At 41.5% G+C, this 15,495-nt stretch overlaps 1 protein-coding gene across 3 annotated transcripts in view; it reads left to right on the forward strand.

Moving 5' to 3' along the window:
* Nucleotides 1-15,495, forward strand: part of MEGF10 (multiple EGF like domains 10) — a 105,110-nt gene that overhangs the window by 26,277 nt on the left and 63,338 nt on the right. For all 3 annotated transcript variants that reach the window (XM_054055027.1, XM_054055028.1, XM_054055026.1), the window contains exons 3-5: nucleotides 5,183-5,284; nucleotides 6,679-6,779; nucleotides 14,251-14,343. In XM_054055027.1, coding sequence (XP_053911002.1) covers nucleotides 5,183-5,284; nucleotides 6,679-6,779; nucleotides 14,251-14,343 — 296 coding nt within the window. The remainder of the gene's footprint in view (nucleotides 1-5,182; nucleotides 5,285-6,678; nucleotides 6,780-14,250; nucleotides 14,344-15,495) is intronic.

Raw genomic sequence — 15,495 nt, forward strand, 5'->3', positions numbered from 1 at the left:
CTTGTATCAGAAATGGCATGACCAGCAGGTCCAGGGAGGTGATTCTCCCTCTGTACTCGGCACTGGTGAGACCACACCTCGAATACTGTGTTCAGTTCTGGACCCCTCACCACAAGAAGGATGTTGAGGCTGTGGAGCGTGTCCAGAGAAGAGCAACAAAGCTGGTGAGGGGGCTGGAGAACAAGTCTTACGAGGAGTGGCTGAGAGAGCTGGGGTTGTTTAGCCTGGAGAAGAGGAGGCTGAGGGGAGACCTTATTACTCTCTACAACTACCTGAAAGGAGGTTGTGGAGAGGAGGGAGCTGGGCTCTTCTCCCAAGTGACAGAGGACAGGACAAGAGGGAATGGCCTGAAGCTCCGTCAGGGGAGGTTCAGGTTGGATATCAGAAAAAAATTCTTCACAGTAAGAGTCATTGGCTCCTGGAACAGGCTGCCCAGGGAGGTGGTCGAGTCACCTTCCCTGGAGGTGTTTAAGGAACGGGTGGATGAAGTGCTTAGGGACATGGTTTAGGGAGTGTTAGGAATGGTTGGACTCGATGATCCAGTGGGTCCTTTCCAACCTTGTGATTCTGTGATTCTGTGATTCTGTGATTCTGTGAAATGCATCCGTTCATTTGGTCCATTTCTTCCACTAGTTTCATGTTAATTGCAAGGGAAACACCACAATGACTAGGAGAGGTAGAGCCGCAAGCATTTTGTTTAGGTCTTTCCTTGTGTAAAGGTTATAGTAGTAAAACCAAGCCTTATGGTGTTGTTATTATTAGAATAATAGAATCATAGAATCACAGAATAAGGGAAGGGACATTAAAGATCATCCAGTTCCAACCCCCCCACCATGGGCAGGGACACCTTCCACTACACCAGTCTGCCCAACCTTGCAGTCTGCCCAACCCATCCAACCTGGCCTTGAACACCTCCAGGAATGGGGCAGCCACAACTTCCCTGGGCAACCTGTGCCAGTGCCCACTCTAATGGTGAAGAAATTCTTCCTTGTGTCTGGTCTAAATATGACCCCTCTCCAGTTTCAAGCCATTGCCCCAGCCCTATCTCTACAATCCTTTGTAAACAGTCCCTCCCCAGCTCTCTTGTAGCCCCTTTCAGGTACTGGAAGGTCGCTATAAGATCTCCTTGGAGCCTTCTATTCTCCAGGCTGAACAGACCCAACTCTTTCAGCCTGTCCTTGTATGGGAGGTGCTCCAGCCCTCTGATCGTCTTTGTAGCCCTCCTCTAGACCCATTCCAACAGCTCCATATCCTTCTTATGTTGAGGATTCCATGACTGGACACAATACTCCAGATGAGGTCTCACAAGAGAGGAATAGAGGGACAATATAATAACAATAACAAAAACAAAACCAAAAACAATAACAATAACAATAACAATAACAGCCTGTGATTGCTCAACTAGTCCCTGAGACAGTCTAATTGTTCACTTGAGGACTTCAATATTTCCTGCCTTTAGTGTAAGCTGTGTTTTATGTTTAATCACTGTGAGTGCTGCTGAGCCACTGTTCATTTCTTTGTGATTGTTATGACTGCATGTTTACAAAGAATATTGAAACTTTTATTTCCTTTTTTAAAAATTCTCTCTGTGGGAAAAAAAATCACTTAAGGGCTTTACAGGAATTTATCTGAGTTTCATTTGAAATATTCAAGTTTCTACTCCTACCATTGATTATAGTTTGGCTTATACAATAATGTGTACGTGAAGTAGTTACCATATTAAATACCTGTTTACTGTATTTAGGCAGACAATGTTACTGGATCCTGCTCTAATATTGTGTATGCTTTTTTTACTGTTTTTATAGGTGAAAGTTATTTTGAAGGATTCTACAATATAGCAAAAACAAAATGGGGAAAACCCCCCAAATATAACTGTTTACATTGCATAATGTGTTTTAAAACAAACTAATCTAAGTCTGCAGAAAGAAAAATATGTCTAGCAAGCATGCCCATTAAGTTGCATGAAGAGTTTTCTAGGATGATTCAATACTTTTGCCTTTTGCAACAGGACTTTATTCCTCTCGCCCCACTACAGCTTTGGAGGCTATGGACTTCAGAGGACAGATTTTACTTTTAGGACATCGCACTTATAATTGGACAGAAAATAATAACAGGACTTCAGTGTATTATTTCTGAAAAAAATAAATGATCCTCTGTTAAAAATTAGCTGATAAATGAATATATGGACTTTAATACTGTATAATTTCAGATTGCTCAATAAACTGTTAGATGGCATAATTTTAATATAATTTTTCAATAATTATTACTTTGTGCTAACATCCACTTAGTATCTAAATACATTGACAGAACTTTCACTGCCAATGAAGATATTTTGCTATGGATACAGCTACAGTTTTTAAAAGAAATTCACACAAAATCCAGTGAGATTTTTCTGTTTTGTATGTTAACGGAAGAAACCCCTTGTTCGCTCTCTTGCCTGGTTTTCCAGCTATCCAGTCATATAAGTAAAATTTTATTGCTATAGGAGAACAGGAATCAAACACTACTTCAATTTGCTGCTTGTTTGCTTTTTTTTTTTTTAAATTTAGGCTTACATTATTTTTCTTTAAATGCCTACTGCTACTGTTTGGACTTGATGGTCACTGATGCAGTGAGATCATCAATGACGTCAAGATCAGAGGCAGCCTGAGCTGCAGTGATCATGGAATGATGGAGTTCAAGGTCTGGAGGGACATGAGAGAGGCGAGGGGTATAGTCAGGTCCTTAAATTTTAGGAAAGCAAAATTCCAGCTCTTCAAGAAATTAATCAGTAGGACCCGCTGGGACGTGGTCCTCATGGTCCAGAACAGAGCTGGCAAATATTTGAGGATGCTTTCCGTACAGCCCAATAGTGCTCAATCCCCAGATGCCAGAAATCAGGCAGGGAAGTGAAGAGACCAGTGTGGCTGAGTCAAAACCTGCTCATCAAACTGAAAGGGAACTGCGCAGGCAGTGCAAGCAGGAACAGGGAGCCTTGAAACAGTATAGGGACACTGCCCAGCTGTGTAAGGGTGAGGTCAGGAAGGCCAAGGTGCAGCTGGAGCTGAACTTGGCAAAGGAAGTGAAGACTTACAAGAAGGGCTTCTACAGGTGTGTCAGCCAGAAAAAGAGAGTTGAAGAAAGTGTACCCCCACTGATGAACAAAAATGGTGACCTCATATCAACAGATGAGGAGAAGGCTGAGGTACTCTACAACATTTTTGCCTCAGTCGTCACTGGCAACTGCTCTGCTCCCCCTGTCCTGGGTCAGTGGACAACAAGGTGGGGACCAGGGGTAAAACCCCTCGCAGTGTAGGGGAAGATCAGGTTTGTGACTACCTGAGGAACCTGAACATATGTAAGTCTATGGGACCTGATGAGATGCATCCTAGAGCCCTGAGGGAATTGGCTGATGTGGTTGCCAAGCTGCTATCCATGATATGTGAAAAGTCATGGCAGTCAGGAGAAGTCCCTGGTGACTGGAAGACGGGCAACATTGGGCCTATTTTTAAAATAGGTGAACCTGGGAACTACCAACCTGTCAGCCTCACCTCTCTGCCTGGGAAGATCATGGAACAGATCCTCTTAGAAGCAATGCTGAAGCACGCGGAAGACAGGAAGATGATTCAAGACTGCAAGCACAGATTCAGCAAGGGCAAATCCTGCCTGACCAGCCAAGTAGCTTTCTATGATGGAGTGACCTTATCAGTGGATGTTGGAAAACCAACAGATGTGATCTATCTGGACTTCTGTAAAGCCTTTGACGCTATCCCCCACAACATCCTTCTCTCTCTATTGGACTGTTCAGTGGATAGGAAGTTGGTTGGATGATCGTATTCAGAGAGTAGTGGTCAAATGCTCAATGTCCGGATGGAGATCTGTGAAAAGTGGTCTCCCTCAGAAGACTGTACTGGGACCAGTGCTATTTAATATTTTCATCAATGATACAGAAAGCAAGAATGAGTGCACCTTTAGCAAGTTTGCAGATGACACCAAGCTCAGTGGTGCACCAGAGGGACAGGATATCATCCAGAGAGACCTGGACTATCTGGAGAAGTGGGCCTGTGTGAACTTCACAAGGTTCAGCAAGGCCAAGTTCAAGGTCCTGCACCTGGGTTAGGTGCAATCCACAGTTTCAGTACAGGATTTGGGTTGATGTGATTGAAAACAACCTTGCTGAGAAAGTCTTGCGGGTGCTGGTTGATGAGAAGCTTGACATGAGTGGAGGTGTCCCTGCCCATGGCAGGGGCATCGAAACTAGATGATCTTTAAGGTCCCTTCTAAGCCAAACCATTCTATGATTCTATGAGTTAACGATGTGTGCTTGCAGTCCAGAAGGCCTGCCGTATCCTGGGCGGCATCAGAGGAAGTATTGCAAGCAGGTCAAGGGAGGTGATCCTCCTCCTCTACTCCTCTCTTGTGAGAACCCACCTGGAATATTGTGTACAGTTCTGGAATCTCCAGCATAAGAAGAGTATGGAACTGTTGGAACAGATCTGGAGGAAGGCCACAAAGATGATCAGAGGGCTGGAGCATCTCCCATACGAGGCCAGGCTGAGAGAGTTGGGGTGGTTCAGCCTGGAGAAGAGAAGGCTCTGAGGAGACCTTACAGCAGCCTTTTGTACATGAAAGGGAGTGTACAAGAAAGCTGAGGAGGGACTTTTTGCAAGGGCATGTAGTGATAGGATGAGAGGGAATGGCTTTAAATTGGAAGGGCAAAGATTTAGAATAGGAAGAAATTTTTCACACTGAAGGTGGTGAGACACTGGAAGAAGTTGCCCAGGGTAGTTATGGATGCCCCTTCCCTGGAAGCATTCAAGGCCAGGTTGGATGGGGCCTTGAGCAGCCTGGTTTGGTGGCACGTGTCCCTGCCCATGGCTAGGCGGTTGGAACTAGATTACCTTTAAGGTCCCTTCCAACCTGAACTGTTCTATCATTCTATTCAATCAAAGTTATTACACAATAGAGGCATGATGACTTTTCACGTGTGTTTTTCTTTGTTTGGTGGAAGAAAAGCCTTTCAATTGTTATCTTCTGTTTTATAAAGTTAGCTTTTTCATATTTTAACTTGAACTTCCTGCGAGTTTTTGTTGAACGTGAGAATTTTGTTATGTTTATCCCTTTCTGTACCAGGACTTATTTAAATCAGACTGTATTATAAAGGACTTGCTTGATAATCTGTCTGCTTTCTCTCTCTCCTCAGTTATTCGGTTACAGTGCAAGAGTCATATCCACACCCTTTTGATCAAATTTACTACACCAGTTGTACTGACATCCTGAACTGGTTTAAGTGCACACGACACAGGTGATGTATAATTCTTGCTATTGTCAAACTGCTGATATGGTAGATATTTGTAAAGATTTTGTGTCAGTCAAAATCAAGCATTATATGTAGGATATTTTAGCTATATTGACTACCCTAACTGCTATGGTCTGTGTCAACTGGAAAATGTTTGTCCAAGGATGTCTCATATGTTTTAGTAGCAAGTCAGGGTGTATCATCCCATGGAGTGCTAGCAGAAAATGAACAGGCTGGGAAAAAGCATGCAATACACAAAATTAAAATCCTCAGACCTTGAAAAGTGCATTTGTTGGGAAAAGTCATGAGAGGCTCCTTGCTGCTTGCAACGTTATGTTCTGGGGAAAGTGTGCACTACTTGAAAGGAAAATAGAGACTTGTTAAAGGAAACTTCTTGTGCTTACAGAAAGTAAGCAAGATATGAATGCTGAAAAACTGGTGGCAGCTGTAAAAAGCATTTTCCTCAGAACAATATGCCCATAAGTAAGAACCAGTAGCAGTCAGAAAGGCTTCCTAGGGCGCAGCACCTGTAGAAGACAGATCAGTACAGGTAATACATAAAAAGCAGATACTGAGTTCAAAGGGAGATTACACTTTGCTTATTTATAACACCACTTACATAGAAGCAGTTCTTTGCTGGGAATTCAGACTGTCTCAGGTGTTGTGAGGATGTATTTCCTGCTTACTGGAGTTTGTGGTCAGCAGCCAGGAGAGTCAAAGCAGGGAGACTTACAGACACAGTGAGGAGCAGAGAGGAGAGAGTGGTGGGAGAACCTTCTGATAAATACTACTTGCTTGTGTCAGAAGGAACCTGTATTATCTGCAGATCTCAACTGGTTTATGTGCTGGTTTCACATTTTGTGGCTCACCACTGCCTGGCAGGGATGCATTTTGCAAAACACAGCTGCCCACCTGGCAAGAGACGTACAGCCCTGCTGGCTGTGCAGAGGGTTCAAACTCTCCCTGAGCCCTCATGTCTTTTGCCTTAACCAGAACTGCTCTTCTTATGACATCTCTGCCCCTGGAAAACTGACTCGTCCTCGGGAGCATGGTTCCCAGAAGACTTTCCTTTGGAAACTAATAGCTGTAATGATCCAGCAAACTGATTTGTGTTGGCAGCCTTTAGCCTTCTTAGAAGATGCAAATTGCTAAAGAAGTGATACTTCAGTTTGCATATTAGTTAAGGAGTCAACATCCTTTTTTCCTGCTCTCTGGCAACCCTTGTACACAGGGCTTGTTAGGGACCACTTGAACTCAGCCACAGATAAATCAAGGTCTCTTTGAGCTTTTTTTCTTTCCTCTTCATGGCACTCGAATGATTTTTAGTATGTGTAAGAATATATATTATTTTGTTTCTGAACCGTGAATTGTATGTAACAACCAGTCATTCTTTTCTTCAGGATCAGTTACCGTACTGCTTACAGACATGGTGAAAAAACAATGTACAGACGTAAATCTCAGTGCTGCCCTGGATTTTATGAAAGCAGGGAAATGTGTGTCCGTAAGTTTAGCTTCTTTTTGCTTTGAAATTCCATACATTTATCATGATGCTTGTTTGACTCCCTTTCGATAGGCAGCTTGTGGAATCTGAGTCACATGGGCTCAGTTATTCATCAGTGGTGCACGTGCTCATGTTGAAGTCAATTGCTGTTGTGCATATGCAAATGACAGGATAATTGGATCTCAGATGTCTAAGCAATCGGCCTTAATGTGGTGCTAACTAATGATCATATGGAAAATTCAGAACACGAGTGTCAGTGCGTTTTCCAACACAGTAAATAAATATGAGATTCAAAACCTGATGGGAGGTAGTGTAGGTCCTGGTTGACCCCCATGCTTAGCCTCCTTTGCTGATATAGAGATCTGGAAAAACTGATGGTCGCTGATGTAGCACATGCCCCTGTCTCCACATCTTCCTAAATCTAAAGAGAAGAGAGCTGTCCAGAGCCTGTTGGTGGCCTTGGCTCAGCCCTTTTTCTATCTATTGTTCAGCCATGTGCAGACCTAGAGAGGTCTGATGCTTAAAATGATGTGCATTCAAGAGCATAGCAGGAAGACAAAGGGAAAATAGAGATGTTAATCCAGAATCCTGGAAGTGTATGGTTAGTAGTTTAACATAATATTGTTCAAAGTCATGTAGTCGGTTAGGTGTTGGCAGGACTGACAGCAGTGAACTTGTGATAGGTAGGCAGTTGTGAAGGATTGCATGTCCTTGGTGACTGGCAAATGTGTAGGGCTAAAAATTAAATTAATTCAATAGTATTTCAAATCATTTGTCCCTGTGAATGTACATGTGCAGCATTGACTGCAACAGTAAATTTTCCAGAACTCAGGAAACCAAATCTCTTCATGTTTTCATCTCCTGAAAAAAATGGACTTTTCAGGGGCAGTCTTTTATCTGTAATGTCATTTGTGATGTTGACGTGTGTGTATACTTCTATTAAATTTAGGAGACAGAAAGGGCATGCATTATAGTGAAAAACAGTTATATCCTTTCCTTAGCTTTCTTTAGCTCTTCTAGTAATGAGATTTAAAAATCCTGCAGAACCTTAATGAACTATGTCAAATGGACAGAGGTTGTATTGCTTCTGGGCTCTGTAAGAGGTGATTGCCCTGTAAGAGCAGACTGGAGAGGGCCTGGAGCCTCTGGACTGTGGAGTTATCCTCAGGCTTGCTGACGAGTTTCTGAACAGGCAAATGAATGGCAAGCATTGCCAGGAGAAAAAGGTGAAAAAAACAGCTTGTTGGAAAAGCTGCAGTGTGTGAGCTGTTTTGGCAGCTGCTTTGGCTCCTCTTGTATGATCGTCTGCATCATGTCCCTGAGTCAAACCCTGACTTGGATGGTCTGTGTGGCGAGCTTACCAGCGTGCTCCCTCTACCCCAGAGCAGGACCTGGACCGAAGTATGTACGAAAGGCTGGCTCTGTAACAGCACATTTTCAAACTGACTCTCTAAGGCACACTCCTTAAGAGGTGTTCTTTTCTCAGCTGAGGATGAGAAAAGTGAAGATATGTTCATTGCTTTATTGTCTGCCTTACGGCTACAATGACAGTGGTGGAGCCTAGCTCTTGAAGGTATGGAGGAGCTTGACCAGGAAAATGTTATGTGAAATAAAGGATAACAAGAGATTTGTCATCGACAGTGGATTTTGTAGCCTGGTTTAGGACACAGCAGTGTGGTGAATAAGTCTTTGGCCTTTACTGATAAATTAAAGTCTGAAAATCAATGTCAGTTCATATGTTAGATTTACTTCTTCAATGCAAATGCAAAATAGTGTCTTAATTTGTGCCTTTCTGCTTGTTGTGAGGTGCATACTGGAAGTGACCAATAGGATTTCCTTCTGTCCCTGGAAAATTACTCCATGTGAATGTCATAAGACACCATGTTACCCTACTTTATATTTTTGTTTTAAAGTATAGAATTTGAAAATGTAGCAGTAAGATATTTGATTTAAAGTGTTTTCTGCACATGAAAAAGCAAGGTCAAAATGGTATTTTCAAGAAACAACTTTTTAAAAAATGGGTCTATCTAAGAGCAGATTGGCAATCTTTTTTAACCTTTTTGGTTTTAATGTGTTACACTTACAAGAGTCAGTTTCTAACTACATTTGGTTATTATACAGCATATTTGAATTATCATATTTAATTGTTTTATTAAGTAGTGTACTTTTAAAGTATGTAACAGTTTGGTCACATGAGAATTTTGATGATGAGTCTCTTATGTGACTATAGCTTTTAGTTATAGTATATGTAGTAAGTTCATTCTATATTATCATAGTAATACTCAGATCCTAATAAATGCAGGTCGCGTTGGATGTACTGATTTTTTACTGTTATTACATAAAATGATGCCAAATGCTGATATTCAGGATGTGTCTGCTCTGACTTTTGAAGCAATTTTAGATTGCCTCAGACTTCAAATTATGTAAAAATAAAGATTCTTTAGTGGCGTTAACTTTGCATTTATTTGATTCTGTGATGGTTGACCCTGGAAGGACCTTCAGTCCTCATGATTTTCAGTTGTAGCTGAGGATTCAGGGCCAAGGAGGAGCTCAGTAATTACTAGAATGTAGCAAATATTTCAGGCTTTCCTTTGTTTCAGTCAGCTTGCTTCATAGTGAACTTGTACATACTAGAGTAGATAATGCCTGCCTACACTGCAATAACACTGTGTCATCCAGTTTAACTCACAAAGCAAGTGTGATGCTGTCAGCTGAGATCAAATGGTAAGAGACAGTGATATGAGGAGGACTCTTCTCCTGTGTCGTCACAGCAGAACGATCACTGGCAGAAAGCCCAAACAAAATCTTTTTCTGCAAGAAAATGGCAACCGCATTGAAAAGCACCACACAGGTACCTCCCCCTTTTTAATATGCGAAGATAGAAGAGAGTCAAAGCCATTTGAAGTGTTGCTGTGTTGTTGCTGCTCAACAATGCACACAGCGTTTCCATATGTATATGTAAAAATCTATGAATATATACATGAGGATATATGTACAGAAACGGGCCTTTTTATCATTCATATGGAAATTTATTTGTTTGGTTTTGTCCAAATTAAAAATAACTGTTGTGCTGTCAACTGTCTAAGCTGGTACAGAATTTTAGCATCCTATTCATTTGACTGATGCCATTGATAGGAAGGCAACAGATATCTACTTCTAGTGTGACTGTTGAGAGACTCAGATACCTGTCTTTCCAATGTTTCAGAGGTTGTTGAAATGATACTACATTTATACCACTACTGGTAACAAACAAAGTCATCGGGTGATTATTTTTGCTCTTAAACCATGTATCTTACTTCATAACTGAGTATCACTTTAATAGCAACTAGTCATCAAGCATAGGTAAAAAAGATTAACTGAAGGATGTGTCGTAGCATACAGTATGGAAGTGATAATTTATTTGACAAAGACACTTTTATAATGTAGTTTAAGGGATATGAGAATTTTATTTTGTACAGTAAGTGCTGAGGGACCTTATTTAATTAATTTTGAAGAAGTTGAAGTTGAACCTTGTGGAATATGTAGAAGTGGTTTTTTTCTGTTTCTAATTTGAAATGGTTTGTGCATTTAATTCACAAAATTTTGAGAACTTTAAGAGCTAAAGAAGATTTGGGTTTGGGGTTGGGGTTTTTGGTTTGAGGTTGGTTTTAGTGTTTTTTTTTATTTGTTGGTTTTGTAAAGGATATATTTTTTAAATTTGTTCTTTTCAAAGACTAGGTATCCAAATCAGGATAGAGTGGTATTAGAAGAAATGCTAAGCATGAAACACAGTCAGGCATGTTGTAAGACTTCTTTTGTTGGAAATCATTTATCTGAAAGAAATGATACAGAAATCTATTTACAACTTAAAAGCAGGCCTAGTTCAGCTTTTACTTAGGTCTTCCTAATATAAATTCTCTGTAAAGTTGATAGGAATTTTGTAATAGAATTCAGGTATGAAAACTCATGAAATCAGGTATGATTTCAGGTATCTGCTATTTTGATGATGTTAATCATATGTTTAAAAGGTGGAAGTCTAATTCCAGAGCCATAACTGATTACCCCAGCCATTTATTTATATGCAAATTATAATTAAAACCAAAACATTTCAAGCTTTGTTTATGTTAGTTGATTTATACCTGGCTTTTCAAAATAAAAACTAACAAATTCTAGAATCCATGCATAACTTTTCATTAAAGATAAATATATCTTTCTTCAAATATTATCACTGGAAATTCTTCAGTATCCTGTTTTATCATCTGATAGTGCAATGCACAGCTGTCTAAATGTTATCTGTTTTGACTAATGAAATCATTTCATGTCACTTGCTTAGTCACAGAGAACAGATTCATAAAATGCCATTCAGAAATTTCAACTCTATCATGTTCCACCTTTCATATATACTCTAGTTCAGAAACTGGAGTCTTATGACACATGGGAGTTACTCCACTCAGCTATAATATTTCTGTAGGTATAGCAATGGAGGAGTAATCTGTGTTTGCATCGTAGAGGGTATTCTGGAGCCCATCAGCGTAGGAGTAGTCATTTAAATTGCAATCTTCTCTTGATCTGGAGGACGGTCTCCCTCTCTTTCTTGATAGCAGTCTGAGACGTGATCAGTGTTTGAAAGTGGCAGCTTGGCCTAAAAATGTATTGTATAGTCTATGCCTCCAGCCAGATTGGCGCATTCCTCCTGATAAGAGGTCCCCTCTTGAAGCCGTGGTGCTAAGGCATGTCAGCAAGCATGTTGGCATTGCCTTACATTGCTTTCAGCTTGCTGTACTGATGGTGTTGATGGCCTGGGTGGATTACACGTCTTTACGCATAGATTTCCCTTGCTGAGCTTTCTCAGCAAGACATGGCCCTTTAGCTGGTTACGGAAGTGTCAGTGCCTGCAACTGAGGTGGCAGCACAGCTCAAGCAGCTTAGCGGACTTGTGTCCAGGGAACGGGACAGCTCCTTCCATGGTGCAGAGAGGGATGCTGCAGGAAATTGCACACATGGCAACAGACATTTTGTAGCTACTTCAAGCTCCCTGATAATCTATAATCATAAAGAGTGAATCCATCTTTTCTTACTTAAGGAAATGAGAGGATTTTGGTACACTGAAACAGATGTCTAAGTTGTTCAAGGCAAGATTTTAGAAAATATTTTGAAGAAAGCAATAAGACACAAGAGAAGGGAAATAAGATGTAAAAGGAGATATGCAAGAGTAAGTGCAGATTGCTTTTCATATGATAATTATATTATAGAATCATAGAATTATTTGGGTTGGAAAAGACCATAAAGATCATCTAATTCCAGCCCCCCTGCCATGGGCCGGGGTGCATTCCACTAGATCAGGTTGCTCAAAGCCTCATCCAACCTGGCCTTGAACACCTCCAGGGATGAGGCATCCACAAATTGCCTCACCATCCTCACAGTAAAAACCTTCTGCCTAATGTCTAATCTAAATCTCCCCTCTTTCAGCTTAAAACTGTTTCCCCTTGTCCTGTCCCTGCACTTCCTGATAAACAGCCCCTCCTATCTTTCCTGTAGGCCTCCTTTAAGTACTGGAAGGCTCCTATTAGGTCTCCCCAGAGCCATCTCTTCTCTAGGGTGAACAACCCCAACTCTCTCAGCCTGTTCTTGTATGCGAGGTGCTCCAGCCCTCTGATCATCTTCGTGGCCCTCCTCTGGATTGGTTCTAATAGATCCATGTCCTTCCTGCGATGAGGACTCCTAGAAGGGGGAGAATCACCTCCCTTGACCCGTTGGTCACACTTCTTCTCATGCAGCCCAGGATCTGGTTAGCTTTCTGGGCTGCAACCAACACCCCGAAGTCCTTGCTCTCAATCCATTCTTTGCCCAGCCTGTATTTGTGCTTGTAATTGCCCTAATGGAGGTGCAGGACCTTGCACTTGCCCTTGTTAAAATTCATGAGGTTTGCACAGGCCCACCTCTGAAGCCTGTCAGGGTCCCTCTGCAAGACATTCCTTCCCTCCAGCGTGTCAACAGCACCACACAGCTTGGTGTCGTAGAGGGTGCACTCAATCCCACTGTCCATGTCTCCAACAAAAATGTTAAACACCAATGGTCCCAATACTGACCCCAGAGGAACACCACCCATCACTTGTCTCCTCTTCGACATTGAGCGATTAACCATGACTCTTTGTGTGCGACCATCCAGCCACAGAGTGGTCTATCCATCAAATCCATGTCGTTACAGTTTAGAGACAATAACATCATGTGGGACAGTGTTGAATGCTTTGCGCGTGTCCAGGTAGATTCTATCAATCACTCTTCTCTCATCCACCAGCGCTGTAGCCCCAACGTCGAAAGCCACCAAATTTTTCAGGCACAATTTTCCCTTAGTGAAGCCATGTTGATTGTCACGAACCACCTCCTTATTTTCCATGTGCCTCATGGAAAGAGTTTTCAGTAGGATCTGCTCCATGATCTTGCTGGGCACAGACTGACTGGCCTGTAGTTCCCTTGGTCTTCCTTATTTTTTTCATTTTTTTTACAAATGGGAGTTATGTTTCTCCTTTTCCAGTCAGTGGGAACCTCATCGAACTCCCATGACTTCTCAGATATGATGGATAGTGGCTCAGCAACTTCATCCGCTAGTTCCCTCAAGACCCACAGATGCATCTCATAAGGTCCCTTGGGCTTGTGCATCTTCAGGTTCCTTAGAAGGTTTTGCACCTGCTCCTCTCCTACAGTGGGCAATTTTTCACTCTTCTAGTCCCTGTCTTTGCCATCTGTGAAAAGAAAAAGTTTCAAATTAAAGCTCTGTTTTGATATAACCCTTAACTGTAGGAATATATGCTTGCAAATTTCAAGCAGCTCTGCTTAGCACTTGCAATAAAGGCTGTAGTGATTCACATGGTTTATTTCTCATGCCTCACTTTAATAATCATCAGTGTTTTGTTGTGCTTCATTTGAACTGCGCAACCATTGAGAAAAATCAATATTAAAATCCTGATGTGTTGCAAATTGTATTTCATCCATGCTGTTGCAAGAGAACCCATGTTTTTATGCGTGCAGAAGTTCCCCTCTTTTTCTTGGTGTGAGAGTTTGCTTCAGAGAATCACAAGGTGGTTGAGGCTGGAAGGGATGTGTGGAAGGCATGTTGTCCAGCTTCTCTTCTCAGGCACATGGACCTACCGCCTCTTGCCCAGGATCATGTTCAGACGGGTTTGCAACCTATGTTAAACTATGATACTTTTTTAATCAAATGTGGACAACTTTTTCTCCTTGTTAAATGCAGAAGTGTTTGAGTAGCACAAATATGGTTTTATTGGAGCCTTAAAACTTAGGAGAAATAGAAGAAAGTGAAGTAAGAAAATGTATTTTCAAGATATGCCATCAGACATTAATACAGTAATGTTTATTTTGCTTTTAAAAGATATTTAGACATGAAAGATCTGGATTAGAAATAAGTTTAAAATATTTTTTCCTAGTGCTAGGAGTTTTTCTTTAATTCTTTTTTTATCTCCTTCTCTGACAGCTCATTGTGCTGACAAATGCGTCCATGGTCGTTGTATTGCTCCAAACACCTGTCAGTGTGAGCCTGGCTGGGGAGGACCCAACTGCTCCAGTGGTGAGTTTTCACCTGCTTCTGCCTGTCTTGTGCTCTTTCCTCAGTGTTGTCCTCTGTTTTCAGCTGATTATCATCAATCCCATGCTTGGACTCCTGCTCACTAGTCAGGAGGTAGTTCTGGTTTATCAAGTTGCTCTACATGACTTGATTTTTCTTCGTTTACTTGCAAATAGTGCTACTTTATATGACTAAATGTCATGAGTGGTTTTGTGCTTACAATCATGCTGGATAATACAGAACTCAGTATCTGAAGTAAAGTAGATAGTATTTAACTATAAGAAAATCTCTGAATGTTTTAATTTCCTAACGTGTAAAGAATGACACTGACAGGTCATGTTTAAAACCTGTAAGCAAGGCCTTCCTCACAATGCTATCCTTCTCTTTTGCTCTTCCAGTAACTTCCCCTTCTACCCCCACTCCCTGCCTCTGCGTTCCTCTCTTGCATTGCTAGTTGTTCCCAGTCTGCTCAGTTTCTTTACGTTTTAGTCTCTCTTACTAGTCAAGTTTTTTTCAACTTTCCTCTCCTTCCCCTTTGTTGTGACATCGCGTGCAGGAGATGAGGAGAGCAAGAGAGGACTATCGAGGGGACATGTAGCAGGAGGCAGGGGCAGGTTGGCACCTTTCCTGCTTGGCATGAGAGTGCAGTCACATGCAACCCAGCAAGCAGGTGGTCAAGCTTAATAAAGAAATTATGAACATCAAGGCAAGCACAGGTTTTATGTAAGAACATAGCGAAATGTCAAAACGAAAATGAATTAGAAGAATAATATTAGGTCATGACCTTTTGAGTCACTGTTTTCTAGACTACTTGCATGTAAAACCAGGCACTGCAGGCTGCAGTAAGGCAATAAGGTCTTGTCAGAGGGCAGAAATCCCTCAGTGGCAGGGCTGGAGTGTTTGTGCAGTATCCATTCCTCTGTCAAAGATAATAGTCTCTGCAAACTGTTAATTGTTTTTCTTCCCTTAGATTGAAATTGAGTTTCTGAGAGTAATTCTTGGGGGTTTTTATTCATTACAATTTGTTGTTTATTCCATCTTTCTGTTCCGCTTTCTAAGATCTTTGGAAATGTAATGTTTAGGCTAACGTTACAATCATGTACTTCATTACAATCAACTTCAAACACTGCTAATGTCTGTCCATTTGAAAGTGCT

The sequence above is a fragment of the Cuculus canorus genome, chromosome Z (genome assembly GCF_017976375.1).
Source record: "Cuculus canorus isolate bCucCan1 chromosome Z, bCucCan1.pri, whole genome shotgun sequence".
In the NCBI taxonomy this organism is placed as follows: Eukaryota; Metazoa; Chordata; class Aves; order Cuculiformes; family Cuculidae; genus Cuculus; species Cuculus canorus.